General features: G+C 37.8%; 1 protein-coding gene across 1 annotated transcript in view; it reads left to right on the top strand.

Annotated features, from left to right (window-relative positions):
- fbxl7 (F-box and leucine-rich repeat protein 7) overlaps positions 1-27,380 on the top strand; it is a 372,946-nt gene that overhangs the window by 47,050 nt on the left and 298,516 nt on the right. Inside the window, exon 2 of the mRNA XM_028803794.2 lies at positions 27,045-27,134. Within this exon, the coding sequence (XP_028659627.1) occupies positions 27,045-27,134 (90 nt within the window). The remainder of the gene's footprint in view (positions 1-27,044; positions 27,135-27,380) is intronic.

Below are 27,380 nucleotides of genomic sequence, written 5' to 3'. Positions count from 1 at the left end.
CGATACAAAAAATATTTAATGCTGCGCCTGCACAGTCTGTTGGGAAATTTCTAGTCTCAGACAGTCTTGGTAAGGCCAAATTCAGAGTCAGTACTCCTATAGCCTCTGCATGGGTAATCGTGTTGTGTGTAGATACTGTATTTTCCAAGTTTCATAATATTCTTCCAAAGTATTCTTTGAGATGAACAAAAAAGTGAGAAACAGCGTCAGTTTACGTTGAAAGACAAATGAACACTCCTAGAAAAAAAGTTGATTCTGGAATGAAGAAAAATGACACGGTGAAAGCATTCAGAATCACACTTTCATCTTCATCTAATGTCTCATTTTCATTCTGTATTTTATACTTGTATTTCAATAAAAAAAAAGTTACATCTAACGTCTCGTTTTTATTCTGTATTCATACCCGTATTTCTATTAAAAAAGTTTCATCTAACGTCTCATTTTCATTCTGTATTTTCATACCTGTATTTCTATAAAAAAAAAGTTACATCAAGCATCTCATCTTAATACATAATTCGCCTGCCTCCTCACTCACTCACTCACTCACGTCCATCCGAAGCCAAATGCGCAGTCGCCTTCTGCGCACGTCCGAAGCCGAATGCGCAGTCGCCTTCTGCACAGCTGCCCGAAAAACCTTACGAGACCGACATCCAACCCCAACATCGTGGCAGGCGGCGGATTTACGGCTGCAAAAATTCAAAGAGAAAGGCGACTTCGATTAAAGCTCTAGAGGCCTGAAAGGCAATTTCGACTACAGCTTGAGGCCTAATTACGCATTCTGATTCAATTACGCATTCATTCAATACACCTATATCAGGTTTGTGGTGCTTATACTTATTACTGTTCCATATTGTACTGGAACATTCATCATTCAATATTATACTATAGGCCTGGAAAATTCATCAACTAACAGTACAAGCCTGTACAGTAATGAGTAAAGCGGACTACAATCATTACAAAACAACTTCTTCGTTACTTATCATTTGTTCTTCATACACTGCTGACACAAACTCGTGCCCGTTTCATCTTATGTTGTCGAAACAGGCTCTTTGTCTAGTTTTCAAATAAAATATTGTTTGCAGTTTAAGAAGTGCTTCTTTTTTATACAGGTATTGTCAAGCATGGGTCACATAGTTGCATAAGAGACTGAAAGGTGAGTCCAGGTTTTCAAGGAAAATATAGGTACTGCGCTATATAAATGGGGTTAAAAATAAAGCGCTATATAAATGCAAAGAATTATTATTATTATTAAAGAATTATTACTGCATAGAGAGGGCAGGTACAGCCCCAAATATGCATTCAAAATAGGAGTTGTTAGGAGCTGAGAGACGTGTAATCATCCTTCAGATTAGAAGAACGCCAGTAGCTCAGAATCACCACTGTTGCAGACACAGTCTGGAGAAGAGTGAGATCAGGAGAGTACGAGGAAGAGCATTTCAAAGCCTGATGTTATATGTTCTAAACATTGTGTGACCACATGATAAGCCTGATCCTGCAGAGGACAACCAGTTTCTTTGCCCTTGGTTTACTGTTTATCAGACGCAGCAGAGCAACTATGGAGCTGCCCTTGCACTACTGGAAATAGATATGGTGACCCTGGTCACAATAGTATAACTGTTTTCCCCGTATTCATTATAATGGAATTTCTATTATAACAAAATATTGTTATAGTCCCATGAGTTTCGTTATAATGGGATTCCACCTGAAAAAGTGTATTCCTTTGTGTACCTCATGCACATATCCAGAACCCATTTCATATTAAGATATATGAAATTAACTCCTGAAAATATGCAGATGATAACAATTTTTAACTCCTTTTTGCAGTGTTTTTGTCATGATTTCTGCTAAGTCTCATTCTTCTTTTTGTTTTTAGTCATGTTTTTTTTTATTTTCCTTCTTTTTCTGTTCTGTTTCCTTATTTTCTTGTGTTGGTGATTTTTCTCAGTCCCTTACCTCCAAGTATGTCTTTTGTTTAAAGGAGAAAAAACATATTTGACAATTATGACTCTCAGGTGCTGTGGTTATTTGGGCTGCAGTTATTTAAGAACTCAAAATACAACATCAGCTGCCTCAGTCTCAGTGCTGTGACATTGGTTGCTTTTGCTTCCATGTTCTACAGCTCCCCTTTTCTGGATATCCTTTTGTGCTCCTTCACTGTAAGGTTCACATTTTCTAACTTTTCAGTCTTTTAACTCTTCTCTGGTTTTCCACTATTAGTTTTGACATTTAAGATTTTAATTTTTGGTTGGTAGAATTTGGCTAATTTTGGTTTTGTTAGAGTTTTTGTTTATTAATTTCAGAGCTTCTTTTCTTTTGTTTTTAAAATTAAACTTTTAAATTACTTTTTGAATATATAATTTCAGTTGTTTTTTTGCATTTTGGTTTTCACATTAAGCGTTGTTTATTCAAATAATCAAATAAATGAATACTGTATTACGAATTGTTTGGGAAAACCATTTAAGCAGTTTATGCCTCCCCATCTGCACTCAAATCATACAAGTTTTCAGTTATTTTGTTAGATTTTATTGATTTTCTTGCACACAGTCTTGTGTCCTGCCAGGATCCAAAATGTTAAAAATATTGCAAAGTCACTGCAGCAGCTATCATGTTAACACATATTACTGGGTGTAAGTATGCAGGAGCTAAGCATTTGCACAATTGTACAGTATGTGATGTCATTGCTGTTTTATTCTTTTCTATAAAATGTAATGATTGCTGCAGCACACAAATGGCAAAAAGGCGAGAGGCCTTCACAAAGACCCACAAAATACAGGCCAGAATCCTAACTAGACTGACCCAAAAATAGGTCTCATCCGAGGGGAGTCAAGTCCTAGGAAACTGGGAGGCTTCAGGCCTGTCTAGACCTCAAAATGGAGGCTTTTAAAGTCAAAATAAAAAACAAAGTCTAAAATATCTTGTAATATGACTTACAAGAGGCTGCACCATGAAACTCCAGCTTGAAAAGAGACGAGTCCCATTAGAATCTTGATAAAAGAAGATTTATTAACAAAAATTGCAAAAATAACATAAAACTCAAAAAAGGTGACAGAAAGGTTTTGCCTAAAAGGCAATCTTCAGCACACAAATCCTAATACAAAACCCAGAAATCTGAATCCTTAAAACATTAACAGAAGTTATAAATGCCAGTAAATACAAAGAAGTGAATAATAAATATAAGAATTTACCAAACCACTAAACACATTCACAATGAACAGCGAGGCAACTACATTTCCTATAACACTTTATAGGGCTGCAAGCAGCTCCGCAATGGTGATGGACAGGTGGCCCAGCCCCTTGGGAAACTACCCACAAAATACAAGGAACATATTCTCACACATAGAAACTGCATAAAACCTAAAACAGAATAAAATTGACAGATATTGTATAATTAGACAACAAATAATAAAACAACAGAACAATAGTAACAAATAAAGGAATAAATAATCAATAATGAAAAGAACACAAAGAAGACATAAAGGAACATTTTAAACAGGAGCCAGGAGAGGAGCTTGGAAGGAGTTTGAAAACACTGAAAAAAAAGTTTTGTAATCATTATTAGAAAGCCCAGTACATTGTTTTTAAGTACATTTCTTTTTGTTTTAATGCTAGTGGGATTTAATTTTTTGCTTTGTGATGGAAGGCTGAGGCCCTTTCCCATGGAAGTGAACATGCACAGGGCACTGCCTCCCCCAGAGCACCTGGTAGGATTCCCACAGGACTACATGGGAGTTGGAGTTCGGCAGAGTCCTGTTGAATTCCGTGGGTGCCACCAGGGGAAGCAGCAGGAGTGACAGAGCCCTACCATATTGGTCCTCCAAAACGGCCTGGGTGTACTTCTGGATCATGCTGATGGGCCACCTGAAGTGCTCCCGAGTGCAGCATAAAAGGGGCCACCTCACTTCATTCAGTCTGCCAGAGTTGGGAGGAGGAGGAGGAGGAGGAGTGGAGGCAGAAGGAGACAGAGAGAAGAAGAGAAGAAAATTACTGTGTACTGTGAATATTGTGCTTATTGTACTGTGCATTGGTGGGAAACAATTTGGGAAGCATTTCCCACTGATTAAAGTGAGTAAAGCCTGTATGTGTTGCTGAACTTATGCTTGGTGTCTGTCTATGTCAGGTTTGGAAGGCGGGTGCACCCGTTGATGTCCACAACTTGTTCCTTGTTTAATATTCTGTGTTTCACTCTTGCTTGACTTCCTGTTTGTTTTACGATTTCTGGGAGCTAGTATATTCTATGCAGACACTCAAATCTACCTTTATAAGGTTAGGGAACTTGGGTGCTCTAGTTTTATTTTAGTATTAGGAATTTATAGGATTTTGTCACATGCCAATTTCCTCTTAATTGCGCCTACTGTTAATGTAATCAAGAGGCAATAGGGACACACATACCTACAGAAAAGTATATTACCTCTTATTTTCTGTATCTGTTGAGTCCTAAGACAATGTAGAATATAGTATTTTACCTTAAGATATAAATCACCAGTAGGATTTGTAGTGAGTGAATTGGAAAGCAAGCAATGTTTCCTTCATTGAGGTTGCCCTTTTCCCAGAGCTGGAATGGAGTGCTTTTCCATTCCTTCCTAATAAACAAGTTGCAGGTCTACCATTTTAATCCTTTTAATAGCCTTTCTCAAAACAATGTTCAGTTTGCAACATCAAAACCCGTATGCCTACTCCCTGGGCATTCCTGGAGAATAGGAGAGGGCAATTATGGCACTTATTTAGTGGGGAAAAAGAAAAGCTATTTTGACATACCTGTTTGACATGAACCATTACCAATTTTGGCTCAGTTCTCAGCTTAGTTACACACTATGTGGGATTTGCATGTTCACTTCTCCTTGTGCTGGACTTCTGTGGGTACTTTATGTCCTAAAAACATGTTTTAGGTTAGCTGACAACTCTAAAATGGACTAATATGAGTGAGGCTGGGTTTGTGGTTGAGTGCATACTGTGATTGAGATTCAGACTTGTGTGGTTTGGCAAAGGAAAGAAGCTGGTTGTTATGATGTATCCATCCATCCATTTTCTCAAGTCACTTTTTCCAGTAGCATGAAGATGGAGCCTCTCTTTGTGGATGCTGCATTGTTGGATGTGAGTATGTTGAAGTGCATATGTGTGTTTATATGGCGACATCTTTCAAAATGTGGGTGACTCACACATAGAGCACTAGCTGTCTGTTGAGCAGAATACATAGCAAGCTGCTGTGTTTCGCCTCAAGGGCTTATTTTAAAGTTCGGCTATGCAGTTTGGTCTTCTCACGAAAGCTGATTGCTTTGTAAACAAATGCATCACAATTACCAAGCACAAACAAGCATGAATCCCAATTTTGATTTTTTAAGAACTTTATGGTTTTGGTTAACAGATATGTTTGGAAAATAAGTACATGTTGGAGTAAACAAAATTGACAAGGGCAGTCAAGGAGGTTGGGAGAAATGAAAGCCTTTTTTGTCCGCTTCAGCGTGGAGAGAGAATGATTTGGCATTTTGGTGGACTGGTGGAGAAAGTAAAATAAGGATGGCTTTCAAAGGGCTCAAAGGGAAATCACAGATTGGGTAGATATTAATCCTAATTGTATGTTGCCAAATTGGATGTTGTGGCTTGGGACAAATATATGCTAGCCTGTGTAGATCCCCCTTCATTTAGCTCTTTTATGCTCTCTTCTAATCTCAGTTGTCAGTTGTCTTACTCAGTCAGATATCTTCTTCTCATAAGAAGTTGCAGAAGGATAGGTAACATTTGTGTTATGGTCAGTATTTAACCTTATTTTTTTAGTTTATTTTGGGATGGAGTGGAAAAAACCCTCACTAGATACAAGAAGAGAAAAAAGGATGGGGGGGGGGGGTCCAATGAGAGAAAGCTATGTAAAGAGGAAGACGTTCCTTTAATAGTGCACTGGTATACTTGCCCACTAAGATGTGATTGCAAATATGTAAAGTACAGTAGGTCTGTTAGGTTAGGTCTAAAATGTTAGGTCTGTGAGGTCTTGCTGTACCCACAGCAGCACTATTTTATGGCTGTTAACATAAATTTACAATCTTCTATTGTTTGCTTTCGAGTGAGGACTCAGGAGTAAGGTATCTATGATCTATTTATCTTAGTGTAACTACACACTACCGTAAATGACAGATTCTTCCAGTTTTCACCCCTAGTCATTTGGCTGACCCAATTTTCACTATTAGTTGATACCAGCATCCTAGTACATTTCAATTTGATATTTCCATTTTCCCCCTTCATTGAGGAGAAATCCTAGACCTCAAAGAACATTGTGTCTATTAACAGATAACGCTGTCAAACTCTCATTGCAGGAAATTTGTAAGAGAAGAACAACTTTCTTCTCTGACACAATCATTTTGAATGTTTACACCATGGGTATCGAACTCCAAGTTTGGGGGCCATAGTGGCTGTAGGTTTTCATTCTAACCCTTTTCCTAATCAGTGACCAGTTTTCACTGCTAATTAACTCCTTTTCCCTTCATTTTTAATAGCCTTGTTTTTACGGATTCAGTCCTCTGAATTTATTCCTTTCTTCATTAAATGATAGCCAAACAGAAATGAGATGTGAAACGAGCCAACAGATGACAAGCTAAACTGGGATTTCAAACTCCAATCAATTTCACTCCAACCAGTCACTTAATTAGAAGCAGATTATTGATGTTAATTAAAACAGTTATTTAACTCCATGACTTGTTGCTGCTCTCATTCTGCCACAGCAGACATTTCCAAAACTGTTGATTTTTCTGTTTTTTATAAGACCACTGTCAAAAATGTTTTGGTGACCTGAGAGATCAACCTTACTGAGACCATCATCTTTCCTTATTTTCAGATATTGTGTGATGGGCACTGGTGAGCTGGTCATGTGGCAGCTTGTTTTGTGTCTTATTATTGTTTGGCTGCTAATTAAGAAAAAAGAGACAACTAAATAAAACTAAGGCAAAAGAAGTGAATTAGCAGCAAAAACTGAAGAAGATGGTTAAAATGAAAACCTGCAGCCACTGTGGCTCTCCAGGACCGGAGTTCGACACCCATGGTTTACACTATATTATACATAGCATATGATTTTCCTACTGAGGCCGAGGTTTATGCAGTAATCATATTGCCAAATGCTTGTTCTTATTAGGGAAAAAGGAGGCAGTACTGCTGTCCACTTTCAGGAACTACACTTAGATTCCAGACCTGATCACTTTCTTTGTAGAGTTTGCCATATTTTCACAGGTTTTCTCCAGGAACTCTTGTTTTCTTTTTTCCTATACATGGAAGGCATGAACATTAGGTTAGATGGTGTATCACCTGGTCTGGTGTGCATAAGCATGTCATTTATGCTCCAGTGAATACATTTGATTTAAAAATAGTTATTTTGAAACTAGATGACAGCATTTTTAACTGTGTAAGTCTTTGACATCTATAACTAGAGTTACCAGATATCCCATATTTCTCTAAATCAGGGGTGGGAAATGTTGGTCTTGGAGAGCCGCAGCGACTACAGGTTTTCATTCCAACCCAATTGCTTAATTAGAAACCAATACTTGCCAATCTCAGACCTTATTTCATTTTATGGCTTGTTAGTCTGCAATGTAATGTTCTTATATCATAGATTTTTTTCTTTGATAAGATGTCATCCAAATGATTTGAAGCCTAAAACGTTTGATTTTCAGTCTATCACATTTTTCTATTAAGTGTTTTATTAAATCAAACAGTGTATGATGAACACACAGAGATGTAAATGGAAACAAGTTAGATGGAGAAATGCTGGCTGCTTTGTCATTTACATTTTATTGCTAATAAGGAGCCATTTAAACAGTGAATATTTAAGATTGAAATAAGCACTCAAGGGTGGGGATCCTTAGCAAGTGAGACCACTAAAATGAAGTATCAAAATGTCACTTAAGCAATAAGTGCTTCATCAGCAATAATTGACTTCTCACTGCAGCTCTCCAGGACCGAAGTTGCCCTCCCCTGATCTACAGTAAATCATGATCAATTTTGGTGTCTTGATTTACTTTTAAAAAATCCATATTTATTCTGTCTTTTAAACATGACTCATTTCTCAGTTCATCGACTGAGCAGTATGCAAGCCATTTTAGGAAGAGCATTTTAGAGTGTACATCCTTCAATGCATTAGCAATCACCAATCATATCAATTCTGTTCAAAACAGGCAATATCAGACCAACCAGATATCCTGTATTTACGAAGTGAAGTTTACAAACTGGAAACAGTGCAAGTGTGATATCAAAGTTGCTTTAGCCATGTGCTTAATCTATCAATATAACTATATATTTATGCCCATTTAACAAAGACCTTCAGAGAGACTTTAATTTTCTGAAAAAATTAATCTCCTAGCCACCCTTGAGCAAAAAGAAATATGACAGCCTACTTGGAGTTTGCCAATCAGCACTAAAGGATTCTGAGAACGTGAGGGAAAAATTCTCTGGTATGATAAGACAAAAACTGAACTCTTTGGATAGAACTCCAAGCACAGTGCCTGGTGAAGACTTGGCACTGGTCATCACCTGCCTAATACCACCCAACGGTGAAGCATGGTGGTGCTTTTGGAGTGCTTTTCAGCAGCAGGGACAGGGAGAATAGTCAGTATTGAGGAACGTATAAATGTAGCCAAACACAGAGAGGTTCTTGGAAAAAAACTTGCTAAAAAGTGTATGTGACCTTAGACTGGGGCGATGACTCAGTTTTCAGCACAACAATGACGCAAAGTATGCAGCCAGGACAAGGCTAGAGTGGCTTTGGGACAAGTCTCTCATTGACCTTGAGTGGCCAAGCCAAAGTCCAGACTGAAATCCCATACGATATCTGTGGAGAGACGTGAAGATGGCAGTTTATAGATGCTTTCCATTTCATCTCATGGAGTTTGAGAGGATCTGATAGGAGTAAACGGCCTAAATCCTGATGTGCAAAGCATGTAGAGACTTACCAAGAAGACTCAAAGCTGTCATTGACGTTTCTGAAAACTTCTTTTCATGTATGGGTTTTTATATGTGGATTGATAGGCAAAAACAGCAAATTTATCCATTTCAAATTACATCTGCAACTCAATACATTACACAGAAAGTGAACAGGTCGGAATGCTTTCTGAATTCACTGTACATAGAAATAATATGAATATTCATACATTTTCAAGCCTTATTATTGAGTTCAGAGTCAGGGCGAACCTCTGCCCATTCCACTGAGTGCAAGACAGGATCCAACCTTGAAACAAGCAGTAGCACCTTTCAGGGTCCATTCACAAATGCATCCACACTTACAGAGGACCAATATATAGTTATCCGATATCTAACATGCAAGAAGAAAAACTATAGGAACCAGTTAAAAACTTAAATAAATAGTAGTGTAGTGTAGCTTTAATTTATTTACTCTGTTTTTGTGAGAAATTGAAGAAATGCTGTACCTTCTCATGGAAAGGTACAAGAAAAATGTTCTGAGAGTGTGTCTTCTTCTGTATTCTAACATGATAATCACTTTTATATATATGACATTTAGTGAGTTATTAAGCATGTAAATAAGTGTCATCTTTTTAACAGGGAGACTCTGTATAGTTTTGATAAAGCAAGTTTATATTTCCAAATGGCAGTCTGGCAGATGAGGTAGTTCTTCAACACCTCATTACCAGTACTAGACTTTTGAAATTGTGTGGTATATTTTTTAAATACTTTGTATACTAATTGATATCTCATTGACTTCACAATCATGAAATTGTATTCAGTCAGCTTTTAAACTGTGAAAAAAAAACTCCAGTGACTAGATTAAATTAGATTATCTTTATTAATCCTAAAAGGAAATTTAGATGCATACGTCGACAGAAATTTAAACAACAAAGATACAGACTCACAGAGTAAGTAATACAATTAATCAATAGATAGACAAATACATAAATAATATATAACGGTTTGATTCCAGACATTTACTTATATATATATATATATATATATATATATATATATATATATATATATATATATATATATATATATATATATAATACACACACACACATATGATACAGTACGTGCCAAATAATACCAAGAGTGCATGACATGCGTTTCACCGTAATTGGGGCTCATCAGTTGTATTCAGCTTTGCCTTCCCTTACAGGTATTGAACCTCAGATGTCACTGCCTGGGGCAAAACCTCTGACTTTGTGCCATGGTAACAGGTTCACTTACTTAACGTTGTGAAGATCGGAGTATTACATTCATAGGTCTGAATTGCAATCTGATTATTTGGATGGTTACCTACCAGGTAACGCTTGTGGTTGGTTGGCCATTTGGCAAACATCTGACATAATATCAAATTAATACAAGTCAGTACAAGAGTGTAAGTATTTAGTCTGGGGTGTTAGGAGGAAGCTAGCAGTGGACAGGAAAGACCCCTAGAGGAGCTTCTTAACACACCGTGGTAGAATGAGCCTTTTGCTGAAAGTGCCCCAAGAGAGCAATTTCTATAGGGGATGAAGGGGAGTTTTCATAATTTTGCCACAATCATCTCTACCATAACAGCTTCCAATGTGTCCAGGGTTATCCCTATTATAAAGTAGTCTTTCCTGATAAGCTTGTTCAGGCATTGTATGTCTTTTAAACTCAGGTTACCTCCCAAGGAGATGTGGAACAATACATTGGCTACCATGGACTGGTAAGACAATTCCAGTAGTTTGCTGCACACATCAGAAGACCCGAGTATTCTTAGCAAGTGCAGTCTGCTCTGGCTCTTTTCTACAGCACCATTGTGTTGTCAGACCAGTCCAGCCTGTTGTTTATGTCAACCCCCCACACCCCCCCAAAGCACTTGTATCTCTGTATCACTTCCACATCCTCCTTCTGGACGGTGAATAGTCTCAGAAGCTCTTTGGCACTGCCAACTATTTTGTCTTGCTGATGATGAGCTGCAGGTGGTTCCCTTTTACCACAAGATGAGGTCCTCCACAAGTTTTCTGTACTCCAACTCATCTCCATTATTAAGACTGCCTATGATGGAGGAGTTCTGTGAGAATTTTTATAGACAACAGGTGCTATTATATTAGAAGTCTGTGCAGAGGGAACAGGAATGGAGACAGGTCAGGTGCTCCAGTATTACACACCACCATTTCTGACACTCGGTCATTCAGCCTCACTAACTACTGTCCGTTGGTAAGATAGTCCATGATCCAGAAGATTGTGGGGGCACTGAGATGCACAGCCTTGAGCTTTTACTCTAGTTGATGAGGCAGAATGGTGTTAAATGTGTTGGAAGAACCTAAGAACATTATCCTGACTGTGGAGTCAGCTTTGTCCAAGTGGGAGTAGGCTCTTTGAATTGTAAGTCAGAGCATCCTCCACACGTATATGTGTCTGATAGACAAACTGCAGAGGATCAAGATGTTCTGAAACCAGGGGCCAGAGCTGTTTGAAGACCAGCCTAGTCAAGGTTGTCAGTTATCACTAGTACTCTTTAACTCAAAAAAAGTGGAGTGTTTCTAAACATTTCTAGATCTAATAAACATAAGGTGTATTGGTGTTATTTGTTTTTTACCATGCAGCAGCTGGACTTTTCTTTTCATTGTACAGTATGGATTTTCCAGCTGATATAAGCACACAGTAATAATCAAAGTAATTTACTGTAGGCCAGGGTGGGCAGTTTTAATCCTTGAGGGCCACATCAACTGTTAGTTTTTATTCCTTCTCAATTGCTGCACATGCTGAGTTGTTTATTTTTTTTGGCATTGTTGATTTAAAGCTCGCACCTGGGCAAATATCTTATAAAATAATCCCCTGTCTAGACAGGTGTGAAATGTGTCTTCCGACCTGAATTTAATGACGAATGAGAAACAGACAGAATTATTACTCTTCATGAATGACTTTATTTCTTTAAAAAGGAGCCTTTGCAGAATTCAGGTGCCATTTTTAAATCTACAATGATAAGATATTCATTATTCATTGCTTAACTAGATCAGTCAGTTTGACATAGAACATAGAAACATAGAACATAGAAAAGTAATTTTATTATTTTATTATCATTTTGTTATGAGTAACAATTTTAGAAGCACATTTTTAGAATGGCTTCCAGTTACACTGCAGGTTGCCTCCTGTAAGAAAACAAACAACATACTTTTTTCATTTTACCAAGAAAGTGTTGTGAACTAAACTGTTTTGGAGCCTTGAGAGATCAAAATGTGGGATACCCTCTAGCTTGAACTAGTCCCTTGGACTGAAATACAACACTGTGATTTAATGACCCCTAGTAATACTTCTTGAAAAAGGCCAGCAGGCACCAATTCTCATTCCCATTTTTAAAACCTTTCCTTTCTTGCTCCCAGGGTATTCTCTTGTGACTGATACCAGAAACGTAGTGCCTTGCCAGAAATCAGTCCTAGGTTACAGACAAACACCCCACTGCCTCCAAGTAGTGAGGAATTTGACTTCACCATGCAGATTAAACCATTTACAAAAGGAATAATATATAAGTATGGAGAAGTCAGTCATTTTCAATTTTATTCTAATCCATTTAGTCGTGAACATTTGGGATGCTGGAGGATATCCCAGCCTGTATAGGGGAAAAGGCAGGAACAAGCCCAGGACACCGTGCCACTCCATCAGGAAGGAGAAGTCCCACAAAACTGCTCCCCAGTAAAACTTAAAAATGAATATTCAACTCCTATTTGATTAAATAAGAAGTTCAGCTCAGTTCATTGTGGAAATGTGCAAGAACACTGTAGAATGCAGTATGTCCTGGGTAAGTGCAGCCGAATGTTCTGTGGACCTCTGTTTACACTACAGGGCACAATGTTCCTTTATTCTAATAAATAATCTGCCCCTGGTTATTTTCTCCATATGAGGTGATGGTGGACTCTCTTATGGTGGAATCTCCATTCTTAGAATATCCCTGTACTATTTGTTTGAGGATAGTGGCAAAACTGGGTGCCATCATGAAAAATCTTCTCCACCTCCTCCGGGAGGTGCTCTCTTGGAGCTCTTTTAGCCACTGGGAGTCTTTTCTATCCACTGCTATCAGGCAATTCAGTGCTTCCACTCGATGTACTTGTTAAGTTTATTTATTTATTTGTTGATTGATTGGACGTATTATTTGTTGTATCAGTCTATATTCTTGTTTTTTATCCTTGTTTTCAGCTGCATGCATCAGAATTTCCCCCTTGGATTAATAAAGTTTATCTAATCTAAACTAATTTAATCTAATATAAATTTAAAGACAAGAAACAGCTGTCAAGAATTACACTGCTGGTCAAACGTTTGGGGTTACCCAGAAGTTATCATGTGTTTGATAGAAATTGATACCTTTTTTTACCAAGATACCATTAAATTGATTTTAAAATACAGCCAATGTATTACAAGTGTTTATGATGGCTATTACTGCTTGAAATGACTGATTTGTAATTTATTATTCATATATGGCTGCAAAGCCCCATTTTCAGCATCCCTTCAGTGTCCTAATGATAAACTCCCTTAACTTATCCTTCAATAGTCATATTACATACTAATTGTTTAATAGAGAAACCTTTCTATTGGCATTAACACCACTGAAACCTGTTATTCTGCTCACTTGGGTTCAAGGTATTGACATTCCTAAGGTTCAGTTCTGGGTTCAAAAATGGCCAAAATAAAACACAATGTCTTAGTTGTATAGCCTTTATCAGTTTCTGAAAAGAGTGAAAAATAGAATACATACATTATATCAGAAAGGAGAGAGGCAAGAAAGGTGGAGGAGATGAAGGGAATGAAATTCCGGTAAGGGTGTGAAAAGCAGACATTAGATAAGGTCAATGAAGAAGCTAAATGGTTAGTGTGTCATTTAGTGCTGGAATCTTGGTGATCCAAGTCCAAGTATGAACTTAACTTCTTTTGTTTTAATTTAAAAAGTAGCCTTAAAGCCTCATAAAACAGCACAAGGAGAGAGATCAGAGAGGCTATGATCAAGGAATGTGAAGTGTTGTGCAGTTGGCTTTGTAAGGTGTTTGATCCTAATGCCTCAAATACCGTTCCCTGAAATGATCTTTAAACCATCTCCCTGTTTCACCTGTGAACATTGCTGGACACATTTTGCAAGAGATGTAGTAAATAAGAGTTTTGGACCACTGAATAATATTAAATTTCCCACAGGGATCAGACACGATAATTTTATTGTTGACACATTTGCAACTGATACAACTTTGCTGAGTTGCAGACAAGAAATTTACGCAAGTTAGGTGGTCAACAGAAGAATATCATAGCTAGACTAGAACAAAAAAAGCTTGTTTGGAAAGATCTGCTTGTAAAATGGGAGTTTTTAAGGCATGTGGGAAAGACAGAATATTAGGATGGAAAAGGAGGAGGACTGGGTTGCAGGCTTCAATCCGCTTATTCCTTTTTGGTTGAATGTTTGTTGTCTGTTCCCAGCTGTGTGCACAATATGTGAGGGGTGTCATCTTTCAATGATTGTGAATGCTTCATTGTTGAGGTGAACTTCATCCCTGCAGACAATATGCAGTTTGAAAACCTGTGAAAAAAGGAAGAAAGTTTTTAGTGTGCTAGGGATGGAAGGAGTTTTTAGGAAGATGACTATGCACAGTCTAATTTCTGAGTCTTGGAAAGGTATAGAGATTGATGCCAAACAATGGTTGTTTTCTGGTAAATACATGGCTGGGAGATGAGTGGTTAATGGATTCCTAGAGCTGGCTTCTGGGGAAGGAGGCAGCACCAACAGGATAATTAATTTGTACAAGTCATGTATAAAGTCTCAATTGGATGAACACTATTCCAAGAAAATACTGAGTTTAAGAACCAGTTCTTCCAGTTCGATGAGAGTGTGGGCTGAAGAGTCACGATCTTGACATCACAGGGCAATGAGTCCTTCATTATGAGGAGTGAGTGTAAAGAGAATTGATGGTCATGACAGAGATAAATCAGTGAGGACTCTGAAACCAAGATTTGTCACAAGACCACCATTTCATCATTTCTTTTCTGTCTAATATTTCCAAAATGTCATCTAGATGTCTTCTACACTTTCAGCTTTTTTGCTTTTCCAAATATCGGTCTATGCCGTTTTCTTCTTCTCTCCATCACATGAAATAAAGCAGTTTGGTATGTTTCTCTATGCTTCGGAAGTAATGTGAAATTGAAAGAGCATTTTTTTTCTTTTTTACTGAGCACTGCCTAATAGAAAGGCATGATCTTTGCCCTGAATCAAACAGCTTAACATCGCTTTATGTGTATTTACCGGAAATATGTCTTCATCTTCGAACACAGCCCTTAAGCTCACATATGCTGCGAGTGATTGCTTGTTGAACAAAAACATGCATGCTTCAGGAAAGAAACAATTATGTCATTTTATTTATTGAGTAATCGTAGTAATGGAATTTTAACTTGGAAAAGGAAAAATCACAATGATGGATGACATTTATACACTGGAATTTTTTTTTCTTCCTGTGTGAGCAGGGAAATAAAGAAAAAACTAAGAAACACAGTAGTATCAATAGCAGTAGGTCATGTTACAATTCAGTTTTGAAGTGTGATGGTAATTAGAATGCCTTAATTATTATTGGTGCAGGACAGTTTTGGCCTTCATGCCTTTGCTGCATCCATCTAGAGAACCTTCTTGAAAGGCACCAGCCAATTTCAACATTTTTTGCTAGGTAACGAAAAGGGTTTAAGTCTCTTTATAATAACAGGAAAATATGTAAAAGTATAGTACGACTTAACAAGCTCATTATGATCATAATTATTATGAGAGTTAGTCTAGTTGTTCTTCACAGTGGAGTATATGATACCAAATCAAGAAATTTAATATGGAAAGGTTCAATCCACCCAGTTTGTAAATGTGCTTATTTTTTACGAGGCAGTAGCGAGGCTGAATCTGTCCTGACAGGAACTCAGCATAGCTGGGATAAAAATCCATCTAAGTATGCAACAGTGTCTCTCATTATGGGTCAGTTTAAAGTCACTAATGAAGCCCCCTTCACACTATATGAATTTTCCAGCAATTTTCAGTCATTGCCTTCATTTTTAGAATCTTTGTGAGTCGTGGACATTTGTGACACGCATCTGTGACCACCAATCATGTAGTGTGACTCAGTCATAGATCTCTGAGACAAGACACAAAAAAATCAGGTCATAGGGGCAGACATCAATGTGTGTGCGAAAGCTGGCAACAAATGAGTGCTCAGTCAGAAGTAAAATTTCCACAAACAAAGAAGAGCCCAATCAAATCTACAAGAAAAAGAAGAAAAATGCAGAAGAGAAATGGCAGCCTCAAGAAACAAAGGAAAGCGGATGTTCTGGACTGTGCAAATAATAGTGAGGCTCAAATTTTGGCACCAGCAAACACAAACATTTATTTAATGTGTTGTCAGAAAAAGATAAAAATACTCCATGCTGACTGGTTACCAAAGTGTTTTGACCCTACAATATCTTCTGGGTGAAATTGAAAATTTGAAACTCTGCTGAAGGGGTTGAGTAAGCTGTCATCCCCTGTGTTTACAAATCATGTAGTGTGACATCCTCAAGGCCACGAGAACTGCAGTCTTTAAGTGTCACATGCTATCCCATTCAAAGTCATATAGTGTGATGCAGACCATAATTGAATGAGTATGTATTTGAGATTTGGGGAAAATACAAATACTCATTCAAGAACAATCTGAATGAAGAGGGGAATTCTTAAATCTCCCATAAATAGTGGTCAGAATTTGAAAACAGGTCTCTTGTGTGGTTAGGTGGCAGTGTTAACCACTGCAGAGAACATCCCAGCAGCACTGGCTGCAAGATAGTAACCAACCCTGGATGAGGGACCTGTTTATTAGAACACATATTCACTTGCACAAGGCCAATCACATGCCTTTGTAAAGTGGAAGAAAGCCCATATGGACAGTTTGCAAACTCCAATTAGACAGTGCCTGGCCAAACTTTGATCACAGGTTAATGGAGCTGTGAGGCAGGAATACAGCTCTGTGTAACCATACCAGACTGCAATTAATACTTATTTTTTAGAATTATATCACATTTTTACATAAACAGTTTGATAAGAATCCAAAATTGACAAAGGTCGAATATGTGAAGATGCAAAATAAGGGTGGATCGCATCACTTTTATCTGTTTAAATATTCAAGCAAAAACAAGCAGAACATCTCAGAATATTCTAGAACAGTTCACCCATTCTTGTGAAACAATATCAAGTCAAGGTTTAAAAGCTTCCAGGGTGTCCCATTCTGCCACACCACTAGGCAATTGCTTTTAACACTTATAATGTGTATGTGACTTTCTTCTAGGCTACTTCTTCATGACCTTCCAGGGGTGCTTGGCAGTCTTGGTTGAAGAAACAGCTAGCATTGATTGTTTTTATAACTGTAAAAAGCATGTTTTAATCCCTTTCTGAAATTGTTGACATGAAAAAAAATTCTGCTTCCATGTCTAGCTTTGACCAGAACAAAAGTGCTTGGTCTGTGATGACACACATAGCTGTCTCAGTTTGTATATTTGTCACTTTCTTGGTCTACCTTGGTTGAGCGGTTTCCCCCAGACTTTGGGATTATTGAAGATCTGTAGACATTTTTACAGTTCAATGTCCTTCCTGATGCTAACCTACTTTAGTTGCTTTTTATGACACATGGAGGGGTGGATCTTAGTCTAATCCGAGGTCACAGGGGTGTGAAGACATACATGTACTCATTGTTATTATCTATCTAAATCTTACAGTTGTATTGAGACAGTATTTGTGTGATTATTATTGTTATTATTATAGCCAGAAACACAGTGAGTTTTAAAGGTTTTTCACGTTCAGAAGATATAAGGTTGCTCATTCAATTCCTGGCCTCTCTATGTGACATTTAGGTTGTCTTTAGCTTTCCTATGTTCAAATTGTAAACATTTATGTAAGCAATTGTATCTTGATCTTTAAAATTATTTTGGGAAAAGACTCTACACAAATATACAATACAAGCAATTTTAGTTTGCTTTTGCAAATTCAGCACACTCACCCCAATTTGCAACCTCAACCTTTTGACTTTGAGAAATGCAAGTTGAGACTGAATGGACTAAACAGCCACCATTCCCAACTAGATTTTTATTTCTGCCTCTCACACTCATCCTCCACATTCGGTACCTCTTTATTTTGGTCATCCACCATTAAGCTTGCCCATGGTTATTGATACCAACCCTACCTTTGCTAAGATTAATAATTCATTATATTGGACACTGAATCTTGTTTCAAACTGGTCATTAAAACTTATAGGACAACTCCAGGGCTCCCATGTGGCACTTGATGCAGCTGGTAGAGCTCATTTCAGTCAGAGCACAGATGGCTGTTTTTCAAAGATTCAACAGAATGGGCACCACATGCATGACTTTATTTGATTAATGAAAGACACTCCATATGGTTTACATTTTTAATAACCATTTCTAAACTTGTTTTGCTGAGCTATGTCTCAATAGTATAATTTTGTTATATATAATACACTGTGGTTTGAAACATTGTGTATTGTTTTTAAAAGCAAAGGATATTGTACATCCAGCTGTCACAAGTACATTGAAGTCATTACACTGTTCAGAAGATGCTATTTTCATTGTGCAAGTCACAGTGCCTAAAAAAGTATTCATATGTTTGGAGTTTTATTGTTATACAACATCGAATCACAGTGTATTTACTTTGGCTTAACTATTCACCCACTTTAATCTATTCCATATCACTTTAGACCCTCATCCTGGATTATTACAGCAATTTCAAGATACTTGTCACTTCTGGGTCTGTTACATCATATTGGAATTGACTTGAGAAAGTTATAATAACAGGCAGTTCCATCTTTTTGCCCCTGAATATTATTATAACATTGGCAAAGGTGGAAGGCAGAAGTCGCATGCCGAAGACTGGAGTGCACCAGTGCCCAATATGATAATTCTTTGATGATCTTACAGTTACCACAACATTGGTATCTGTCAGTAAGTGGACTCTGGAAGACCAGAAGAAGCTCATCATGTTGGCAAGGACGAGTTTTGAACCAGCAAAATCAAGGTCTCTTGTGCTAAAGAAGGTAAAAGTGGTGGATATATTCCAGTTATTCTTTATCTGGATTAGCCATCTTGTCTCTCACTGAATGACCACACAGGAGTCATGGGAAGTTTTTTGACTGTAGCCTCAGAGACAACACTGTCATCCAGAGAACCCTTGGAGACCTTGAGGTCTGACTTACCAAGATAGACAAGTCAAGTTTAACCGGCCTGGATTTATCAACTTGCAGTCTTGCCAAGACTCCTGTGGCCTCTGCTTATATACACATTTTCCATGCACAAGGTTAGTCTCTGGGGAGAAACATTAGCAGCTACCTTTTAAGATGGCTTGGTTTACCTCAGAGCTTTAGGAGTGTGGTCCTGTCTGGGATGAAGTAACACCTTGCAACTCCCTCTTCAGGAAGGGTTTGCAGTGGTACACACAAAAGAAGTGCTCCAATACAGAGACCCTAGGGACCCCAAGGTGGCAGCAGTTGGCATTGGGGTATGAATAGGAAGGGGATGGAGGGCAGAGAACAAGCAGGGGGTAATGAAGCTGTGCCTGGGATTGGAGACATTGGTGGACACAGTGGCAACAGGGAGAGAAGACCTTGGACACTTTCCAAAGAGCCAGGTAGGCAAAACCTGAGGCAGAGAAATATATCATTTAATTCAGAAAGAAGTACATGTAGATGTAGAAGAAGTAAGAGCTAACAGCATGGCGGGGCTTAATTTACAGACTGAAATCAAATGTATGTTTTTATTCTAAAATAGTAAGAATAAGAGCAGCTCACTTCTCAAAATGGACTCATCCGGGGTCAAACCCGAGAAGTTTTGATTACCAGTCAACAGTTGATACTGTTACGCCACCGAAACGGTCGTAGCAAATGCATGTCAATGTCGCACCCTAACGCGGGTTCTTTTTCTGCAGTTATATTCTTGAATAGAAGCGCACTTGTTCTTTTATATTTGTACCTTTTGTGAAAGTGTTTATTTGATATTTGGAATTCAAGCTTAACACATTATACACTTCATGTCTACATTTTGTCAATTATTACTAAAACATGAAAAATGTTTCAATTTTAGCGATGTGTTTACTGTACAAGATTGTTGTAGACACGGAACACACATGAAATGCATGTGTTCCAAATAACGATATAGTATTTACTAAAGGTGTAATTTTGCTTGTCTTCTCACTCTATACAACTCCAAGCAACTGACACGCAGGTAAACAGACTTGAGCTGAGAAAAGTGTGCGGCGGTGGGGGATGTGATAGTAGGCTGCTTGCTGGTTATCAACACATTTACAAGACAAAAGACGCTGATGGAGAGGTGCAAAGCGATTTAAGGTGGGACGGATCTACAAGTTTTTTCGTAGGCTCTGGTAATTCTAGTGTTAAGAACCAAAGATCATGGGCAAAGTGGGAAAGTGCATTGCAATAAAGAGTCACCTGGGTGAACATCTAACAGGCTGACTTATACAGAGTCCCTTACCTTGATCAAACTGATTATGATACCGGACGATGATACCTGAGTCCAGCTAACCTTCATGTCTAAGGGAAGAATGAATTTCCCTTTGCACTGGGAGGGGACCTTTGAAGCACCTTCTGAGTAGTTACTCAAAAGACCTTGTAGGATTATTCTGTAACAGCCATCAATGCCATTAAGCATTACCGTCCTTTAAGAAATATTGTCTTCTTTGTTAAAACAGACATAAAAGGCCTAACCAAAACCTAGAACAAAGACAGGCCTCCCAAGCACAGCTTCTGATTAACAGCTGAGAGTAGTCTTGGGCAAGCAGTTGAGGTTCTCGGAAAACATCTTACTTACAACTTTCTGCCCAGAGAAGATCAACTTTTCAAAAGCCACAAAGCAAATGATCATTGTGGAACACACAATGCTCTGGGAAGAGTGCTTGCAGGGGCCCAACAAGCAGAAACATGCAAAGTCCCAGGAGTTATTAGAACAATGTCGGAGTCAAGGCTGGTGAGCACACTGCAAGCCCATTGTGGTGGGCTGTTGGGAATTTGCAGGGTGTTCACTTTGCAAAGTCTAACGTGTCATGATGGAGGTGAAGAGATAAGCCATTAGGTCAGCTGCTAAAGCTATGGATTAGGAGGGCAGATTGATTAGTCAGCTGCTGCTGGGGCACTGGTCAGGACTTAATCAACCCTGACTCGGTCACCTGGGCAAGGATGTTTGATGTTGAGAGACCCAAAATACCAACTGACTACAGGTTACCTCACTGATGATTTGTCCTAGTGCATACATAGGATGTATTCCACAACATGACACACATAAATCATCACTGGAGCAGCCAGTTGGTTTCAAAAGTCACTTAATTAGCTCAATGGAGATTGCCTGTTTGTATTCAAGGGGTGTTGGTTTTATAAATGCTCTTGTATCTCTATGGTCCAACTTGTGGTGCGTCAGTCTCATTGCTTAACCCACACAACGAAGACCAAGAGCAAGCAACTCTTAGAAAAGGTGATTGAAAAGCACAAGTCAAGGGATGGACACGAGAAAATATCTAAGTCACTGAATACCCCTTAAAGTCCAGTTAAATCACTTCTAAAGAAATGGAAAGAGTATGGCACATCTGTAAATCTGCCTAGAGCAGGGCCATCCACAAAAACTGAGTGATCACGCAAGAAGAAGACTTGTGAGGAAGGCCACCAAGTGACCTATTATAAAAGTGGAGCAGTTACAAGCCCTGGTGGCTCAGATTGGAGAGACAAGCGTATATGATAACTCTTGCCTAGGTGTTTCACCTGCCGCAGCTTTATGGGAAAGTGGCAAAGACAAAAAATGACACCTTGGCTAGAGCTTGCCAGTCAGTTAGAAGAAGCTTTTTGGCTATCAGACTAAATTTTATGTTTGATGTAAGCCAAACGCTGTGCAATATCAACAACGCACCATTGCCACTGTGAAGCACTGTGGTGGCAAGCATCATGCTGTGATGCTTTACTGCAGCAGACTCTGAAAGGCTTGGGAGGACAGAAGGTAAAGTGATTTCAACAAAATACTGGAAGAAAACCTGATTCACACTGAAGCAAACCTACACCTTAGGATAAGGTTTGTTTTCCATCAAGTCAAGAACCCCAAGCATAAAGTGAAAGGTACGAAGAAGTGGTTTAAAAGCAACGCTAATGTCCTGTAATAGGTGAGTCACCATACAGATCTCAGTCCAATTTAGAATTTCTGGCTGAATTTTAAAAAGGCTTTTAAAATTAGAGCTTGAGCAGTTCATGAATACTTATGCAATAAAGAATTTTGAGTTTTATTTTTATAATTAAATCAGTCCATTTCACAGAGCTCTTTTTTCACTTTAACATTAAACAGTTCTTTTCTGTTCATTAATGTCAAAAAGCCAAATTATATCTACTGTGACTCAATATTGTATAACAATAAAATGTAAAACTTTCAAGGGGATGGATACTTTTATAGGCTCTGTATTATCTTTACTGGAGGATGGTGTCAGAGATGATTTTTATTGGTAAATATGACTTTTACTATTTGACTAATATATTGATTATTATCTTTTTTCTAAAAGCTTTTTGCCCTTAGCACTCTTAGAAGGTATTTCGCCGTAGTTAAAGGCTTTTGATCTTTGAGTGTCATTGCATGTACAAGGTTAAGCCTTCGTTAAAATCAGTGTAAGGAAGAAAATCAGAAATTTTGACTCTGAGGATCCATTTATTAGTAACCTTTAAGAACATGAGAAATGGCCACTAATTATGTAATTATGTACTCCTGTAATTAACTGTACAGTATATTTAAGAAGTGGAATCAGCAGCTGTAATTCAGTCATTGCCTTCATGGTACTGTGCAAGACTTCATGTGTGTCTCAATAATAAAGGAATTCTCCCCATCTTGAAACCAGCTTTGTGAATTTGTCTTTGATAGTTTGTCTTTCGCGTCTCCCTCTCAACTATGGTGCTGGGATAAGGTAAGACAGTATTTTCTGTCAGTTTTATGTGGTGACTGAGGAGGCCGGGATCTGAATGAGCAGCATTTTTAAGTGCTAGTCACATTTGGCTGTACCATCTATAGTGAAAGATTCCTCATTGGGATGTATGATTGATGAGTTCCCTGACAAGAAACTGGCTTTGGTTGACTCTGCTATTAACAATAATAATAATATTTCTTTACATGAATGTAGAGCTTTTCTCACTACTCAAAGCGCTGTCCACGCAAGGAGGACCCGGGAAGCAAACCCACAATCTCCTTACTGCAAAGCACCGGCACTACCACTGCGCCACCTGCATAATAATTAAATGGCATGATTGGACAAAAGATGGTGATAAACAGTCAAAAATTGTAGATGGCTAACAGAAGGTGCTTTTGATCTTGATTGCATGCAAATTCCTAAAGGGGACAATAAGAAGGATGGAAAAAGAGAAGGATAAAGTGATGCTTGGCAGGTGGAAAGAGTATGTTGATAAGAGGGAAGCAAAGAAAAAGTGTAAGTCAGAAGAAAAGCAAATGTGGAAGGCATATTGCAGGATGGAAGACAAGTTAAATAACTTGATGGTGTCATGTAGGGCAGAAGAAAAGAGAAGGGTGCTTGGAATTTTCTTAACGATAAGAAATTTGGTTGAAGTGAAAGAAATGAGCCGGCTTTATGATCAGGGGTGTGAGGGTCGTACACTTTTATTATCTCTGTTTACTTTTAGACAGCTGGTATCCTGTTACATTATGCCCTATTTTGAATCTGGGCAAATTAACAAATATCCAGGTTATACAAGTTCCAAACATTTAAATAATCTTTGCTGCTTGGAAGAGCTCTTTCTGCACCCTCAGAATTGGTTGAATACGCTTTGTCGGAAGTGATAGAATAGCATTAACAGTAGTAGTCACAATAATCGTTAGGTACTGTACATCATTAACATTTTTTATGCCTAAGTGAGTCAGAGGTCAAAATATTGATATGTTCAGAAGATATGAAAACCAGGAATCAGAACGAACCTTTTGTTAGAACTCAAAACATAATTAAATTACAGATTCACAAATAAGCAGAAAATCGAGACCTGGAATTTAGAAGAAGAGTTTCAATTAGTCAATTAAGGGGTTTTTAACAGTCAAACTTGGATACCCCGGAATTAATGGGATTAAACTTTATACCGTCACTTGTTTGACGTCACCGACGAGTGTGGCCTGGGAATTCCTTGATTGGTTTCCATAGCAATAGCCAGCACAATTCTCAGCACTTTTGATGAAAACAGACAAAAAACACCAAAAACAACCTCAGATTCTCTGTATTTCAAAACCCCATGCCAGATATACAAAAGAGTTCTCAATAACTGCTAGAATAAGCACAAAAATGTATAAATAGCAGAGATCATAATAGCATTATTGTCTCAGAAAGAAAATTAAATGATTGAAAATATTGCAATCTTTGTAATATACATGTGGGTGTGGTCACATGTGTGCGTGTGTGTGTGTGTGTGCGTGTGTGTGTGTGTGTGTCATCCATTCACTCGTTTCCGACCTTTAATCTATTTTTTACTTTAAAAAATGAAAAAAAAATCCTTGAAATTAATTTTTATTTATTCTCTTTTTTCCTGCCCTTTCCCACATACATTTTTTTGCCCTTTGTATATTTCTTTCAGCCTGGTTTTATTTTCCTAGATTTCAATAGTTTTCTCTTTTGCTGTCATATTACATTCACAATGTTTAACATCTTCTTTTGGTTGGCATTTTAGGTTTCGGGAAGCCATCAAAATGTAGCCTTTTCCTGTCGTGTGACCAGAAGTGCCACTGAGTGCCATGAATTAGGAAGAAAATAGTTTTTTTTCCAAAAGGAATACATTTTTCTCACTTTAGAGAAAGCTATTTAAGTGTTGTTTTTTTTTTTTACATACAGAGAATTATGGGGTAAACAAATTATACTCTTGGGGGGCCTTTATTTTTAGCACAAAATTATTAGTGTCTTTCTTTTTAATTTACCGCAGTACCATTTTGTTTTTCATTAGATGTCACCCTGTTGTGGTATTTTTGGTATTGTGCCTTCATCTCCTAGTTATTAAATTTCACAAATATCCATGGGTATTCTCAATCTGCCCATAACAGGAGCTAATTTTTTTCAGGCAGGCACTCACATCAGACTCAGTAAGGCCAGGTAAATGAGGAATATTGTTGCAGATTCTTCAATAAGGCTTTTGCTTAGATCTTTTGGGTCAGAATTGATTTGCTTACAATTTAACATCACATTTTTTTTTTAGTCTTTGTCAAATTTTTTGCTTTTTGAATAATTATGTTTGTTTTTCAGCATTCTGGAATATTATTTATTATAACATTTATTTCATTTTACTGTTATTCTTATAGTACCATTTTGTGTTGCAATGTTTGTTTGTGGCAGTCTTTATATTCATTTACAAGTTGCTATGCTTGTTGCCATTCACATGAAATATTGTGCTATTGGACCTGCCTGTTAATGGTGATGGTACTGCAGAGTCAGTATGCTAGCTTTGGGGTCATTTAAACAATAAAGTTTGTACATCTCATACTTTGACTTTGGTTGTGGATCTTATTTTTCTTATTTTTGTTAATTTAGCTCTTTAGTTTTTGGTTCTGATTTATGACCACAAATTGTTTCTAGCATTTTGGTTTTGTTGAAACTATTTTTATCTTTATAATTACCAAACCATGTCTGTTCCCAAACTGATGCTTACTTGCTCCTTTAATATTGTTCCATCTCCTTGTATTTCTTTCTTTCACCTTTTTAATATGCACCCTCTTTTTGAACCATGCTCATGGCACTTTTCCTGTTGAAGTAAAAGGTGACTTACCTTTGTGCCTTCAACAACTGTGTGTGTATTATTTGTGATTGTCCATGTGTGCCATTATATATATATAAATCATTTTTATCTGCTTCTAAAAATGTTGTCCATTAAAATTATGAACATGATTAGTGAAAAAAGTCAACCCTAGCAGAGTACTACAACCACCAGAACTTGTCTGACTTACTACTGGCAACTACAAACCAAACACTCACTCTGGTTGTACAGGGACTGAATAGCCCATAACAGCAGGCCTGCTACCCCCTTTTTTCGAGGTGGGGGTTGTGCAGTTAAAATATATTTGTTATGTTTACCTTGGGTAGCAAACATGAAATAGCAGTACATGCGTACAACGTAAGGTTGAACTCTGGAGACCCTAAGAAAATCTAAATGAAAGGGTCTTTCACCCTTATGAAGTTACAAGTACCTAGTGCCAGTGCCCTGGCTCACAGTCTGCCCACAAACTGTATGCAGTGAATATAACTGATATCTTAGTTCAAAAAACAGTAAGTGAGAGTTGCAGCAAATGCAGGTGCTAGACATTTATGTACCTCCCCATAGTCACACAAAGTTGGTTTAGAGTTGCCACATAACCTAATGTGAACATCTTTGGGAGAAAAACCCAAAGCCTTTTAGAACATGCAAACTCTACACCAACTTTGATTTGAGCTTAGGCCTTCTGCATCACTATACAGCTCTCACTCATATGGTTATGTGTTGAATTTTTTGACTGTCAGGGGATTACAAGGGCATTCTCAGAATTGACTATCTTGTGAATTCTGCTCTTAATTCTCTAAGTGTAATATTCTAAGAAGAAGCCATATTCCAGGGTCTGCAAACCAGTTTTACGAATTAATAATTTTGAGGGGTATCAAGTAGTCTCAGAATTATGAGTGCATAAACCGCAGAACAAAATAAAATGTTGACATTAATTTAAGAAACTTTGATTGATATTGATGCAGAGGTACACTATCTCTATGCAGTGACCCTATCAAGACTGGATAGATGGATGGAGAGAATTAACTGCGGTTAAAATGTCAGGAATTGAAAACAAACCATGGCTCATGTCTGTAATTTTCAGCCAAAGATGACTTTTATGTCTGGAGCCAGTGTGTTAGAGTTAATGTAGAAGAATTTAGAGTGATTGCAGTTAATCTGAAAATGCAACAGCAGCCCTGCAAGTACCTGCTTTATCTCAACTATGGTGATGAAAAATGACTCCACGTAGTCTGATATTGGTGACTTTTTCTCCTTTGTTTTACTCGCTGTTTGTCCTGATGCTATATTTTGATCTGCTTTCTCATTTAGGCAAAGGCAGTTCAAGCATCTCCTCCGACGTGAGTTCAAGTACGGATCACACGCCGACCAAAGCACGAAAGAATGCAGCTACCAGTGAAGGTAGGCATCTGGACTTCATTACATTTCTCAAAAATCTCGAGTAACGTTGACTATTTTTGGAAAAGAAATCGGTGCTTTGGAAATGTTTTCAATTAAAAACAAACTGATGCTCTGTACTTTTAAAAAGGCCTCACAGTTCCAAAGGATTGGAGTCTTTAGTGCATGGCTAAAGCACTAATCATCTTCTCCGTCTGAAGGCTCAGAATTTCTGACTGTAGCAAAATAAAGTTTAAGGCAACAGAGTAA

Source organism: Erpetoichthys calabaricus, chromosome 6, assembly GCF_900747795.2.
Source record: "Erpetoichthys calabaricus chromosome 6, fErpCal1.3, whole genome shotgun sequence".
NCBI classification, from domain to species: Eukaryota; Metazoa; Chordata; class Cladistia; order Polypteriformes; family Polypteridae; genus Erpetoichthys; species Erpetoichthys calabaricus.
Note: the sequence above shows the minus strand (reverse complement) of the source record. Positions and strands in the feature narration are given on the sequence as shown.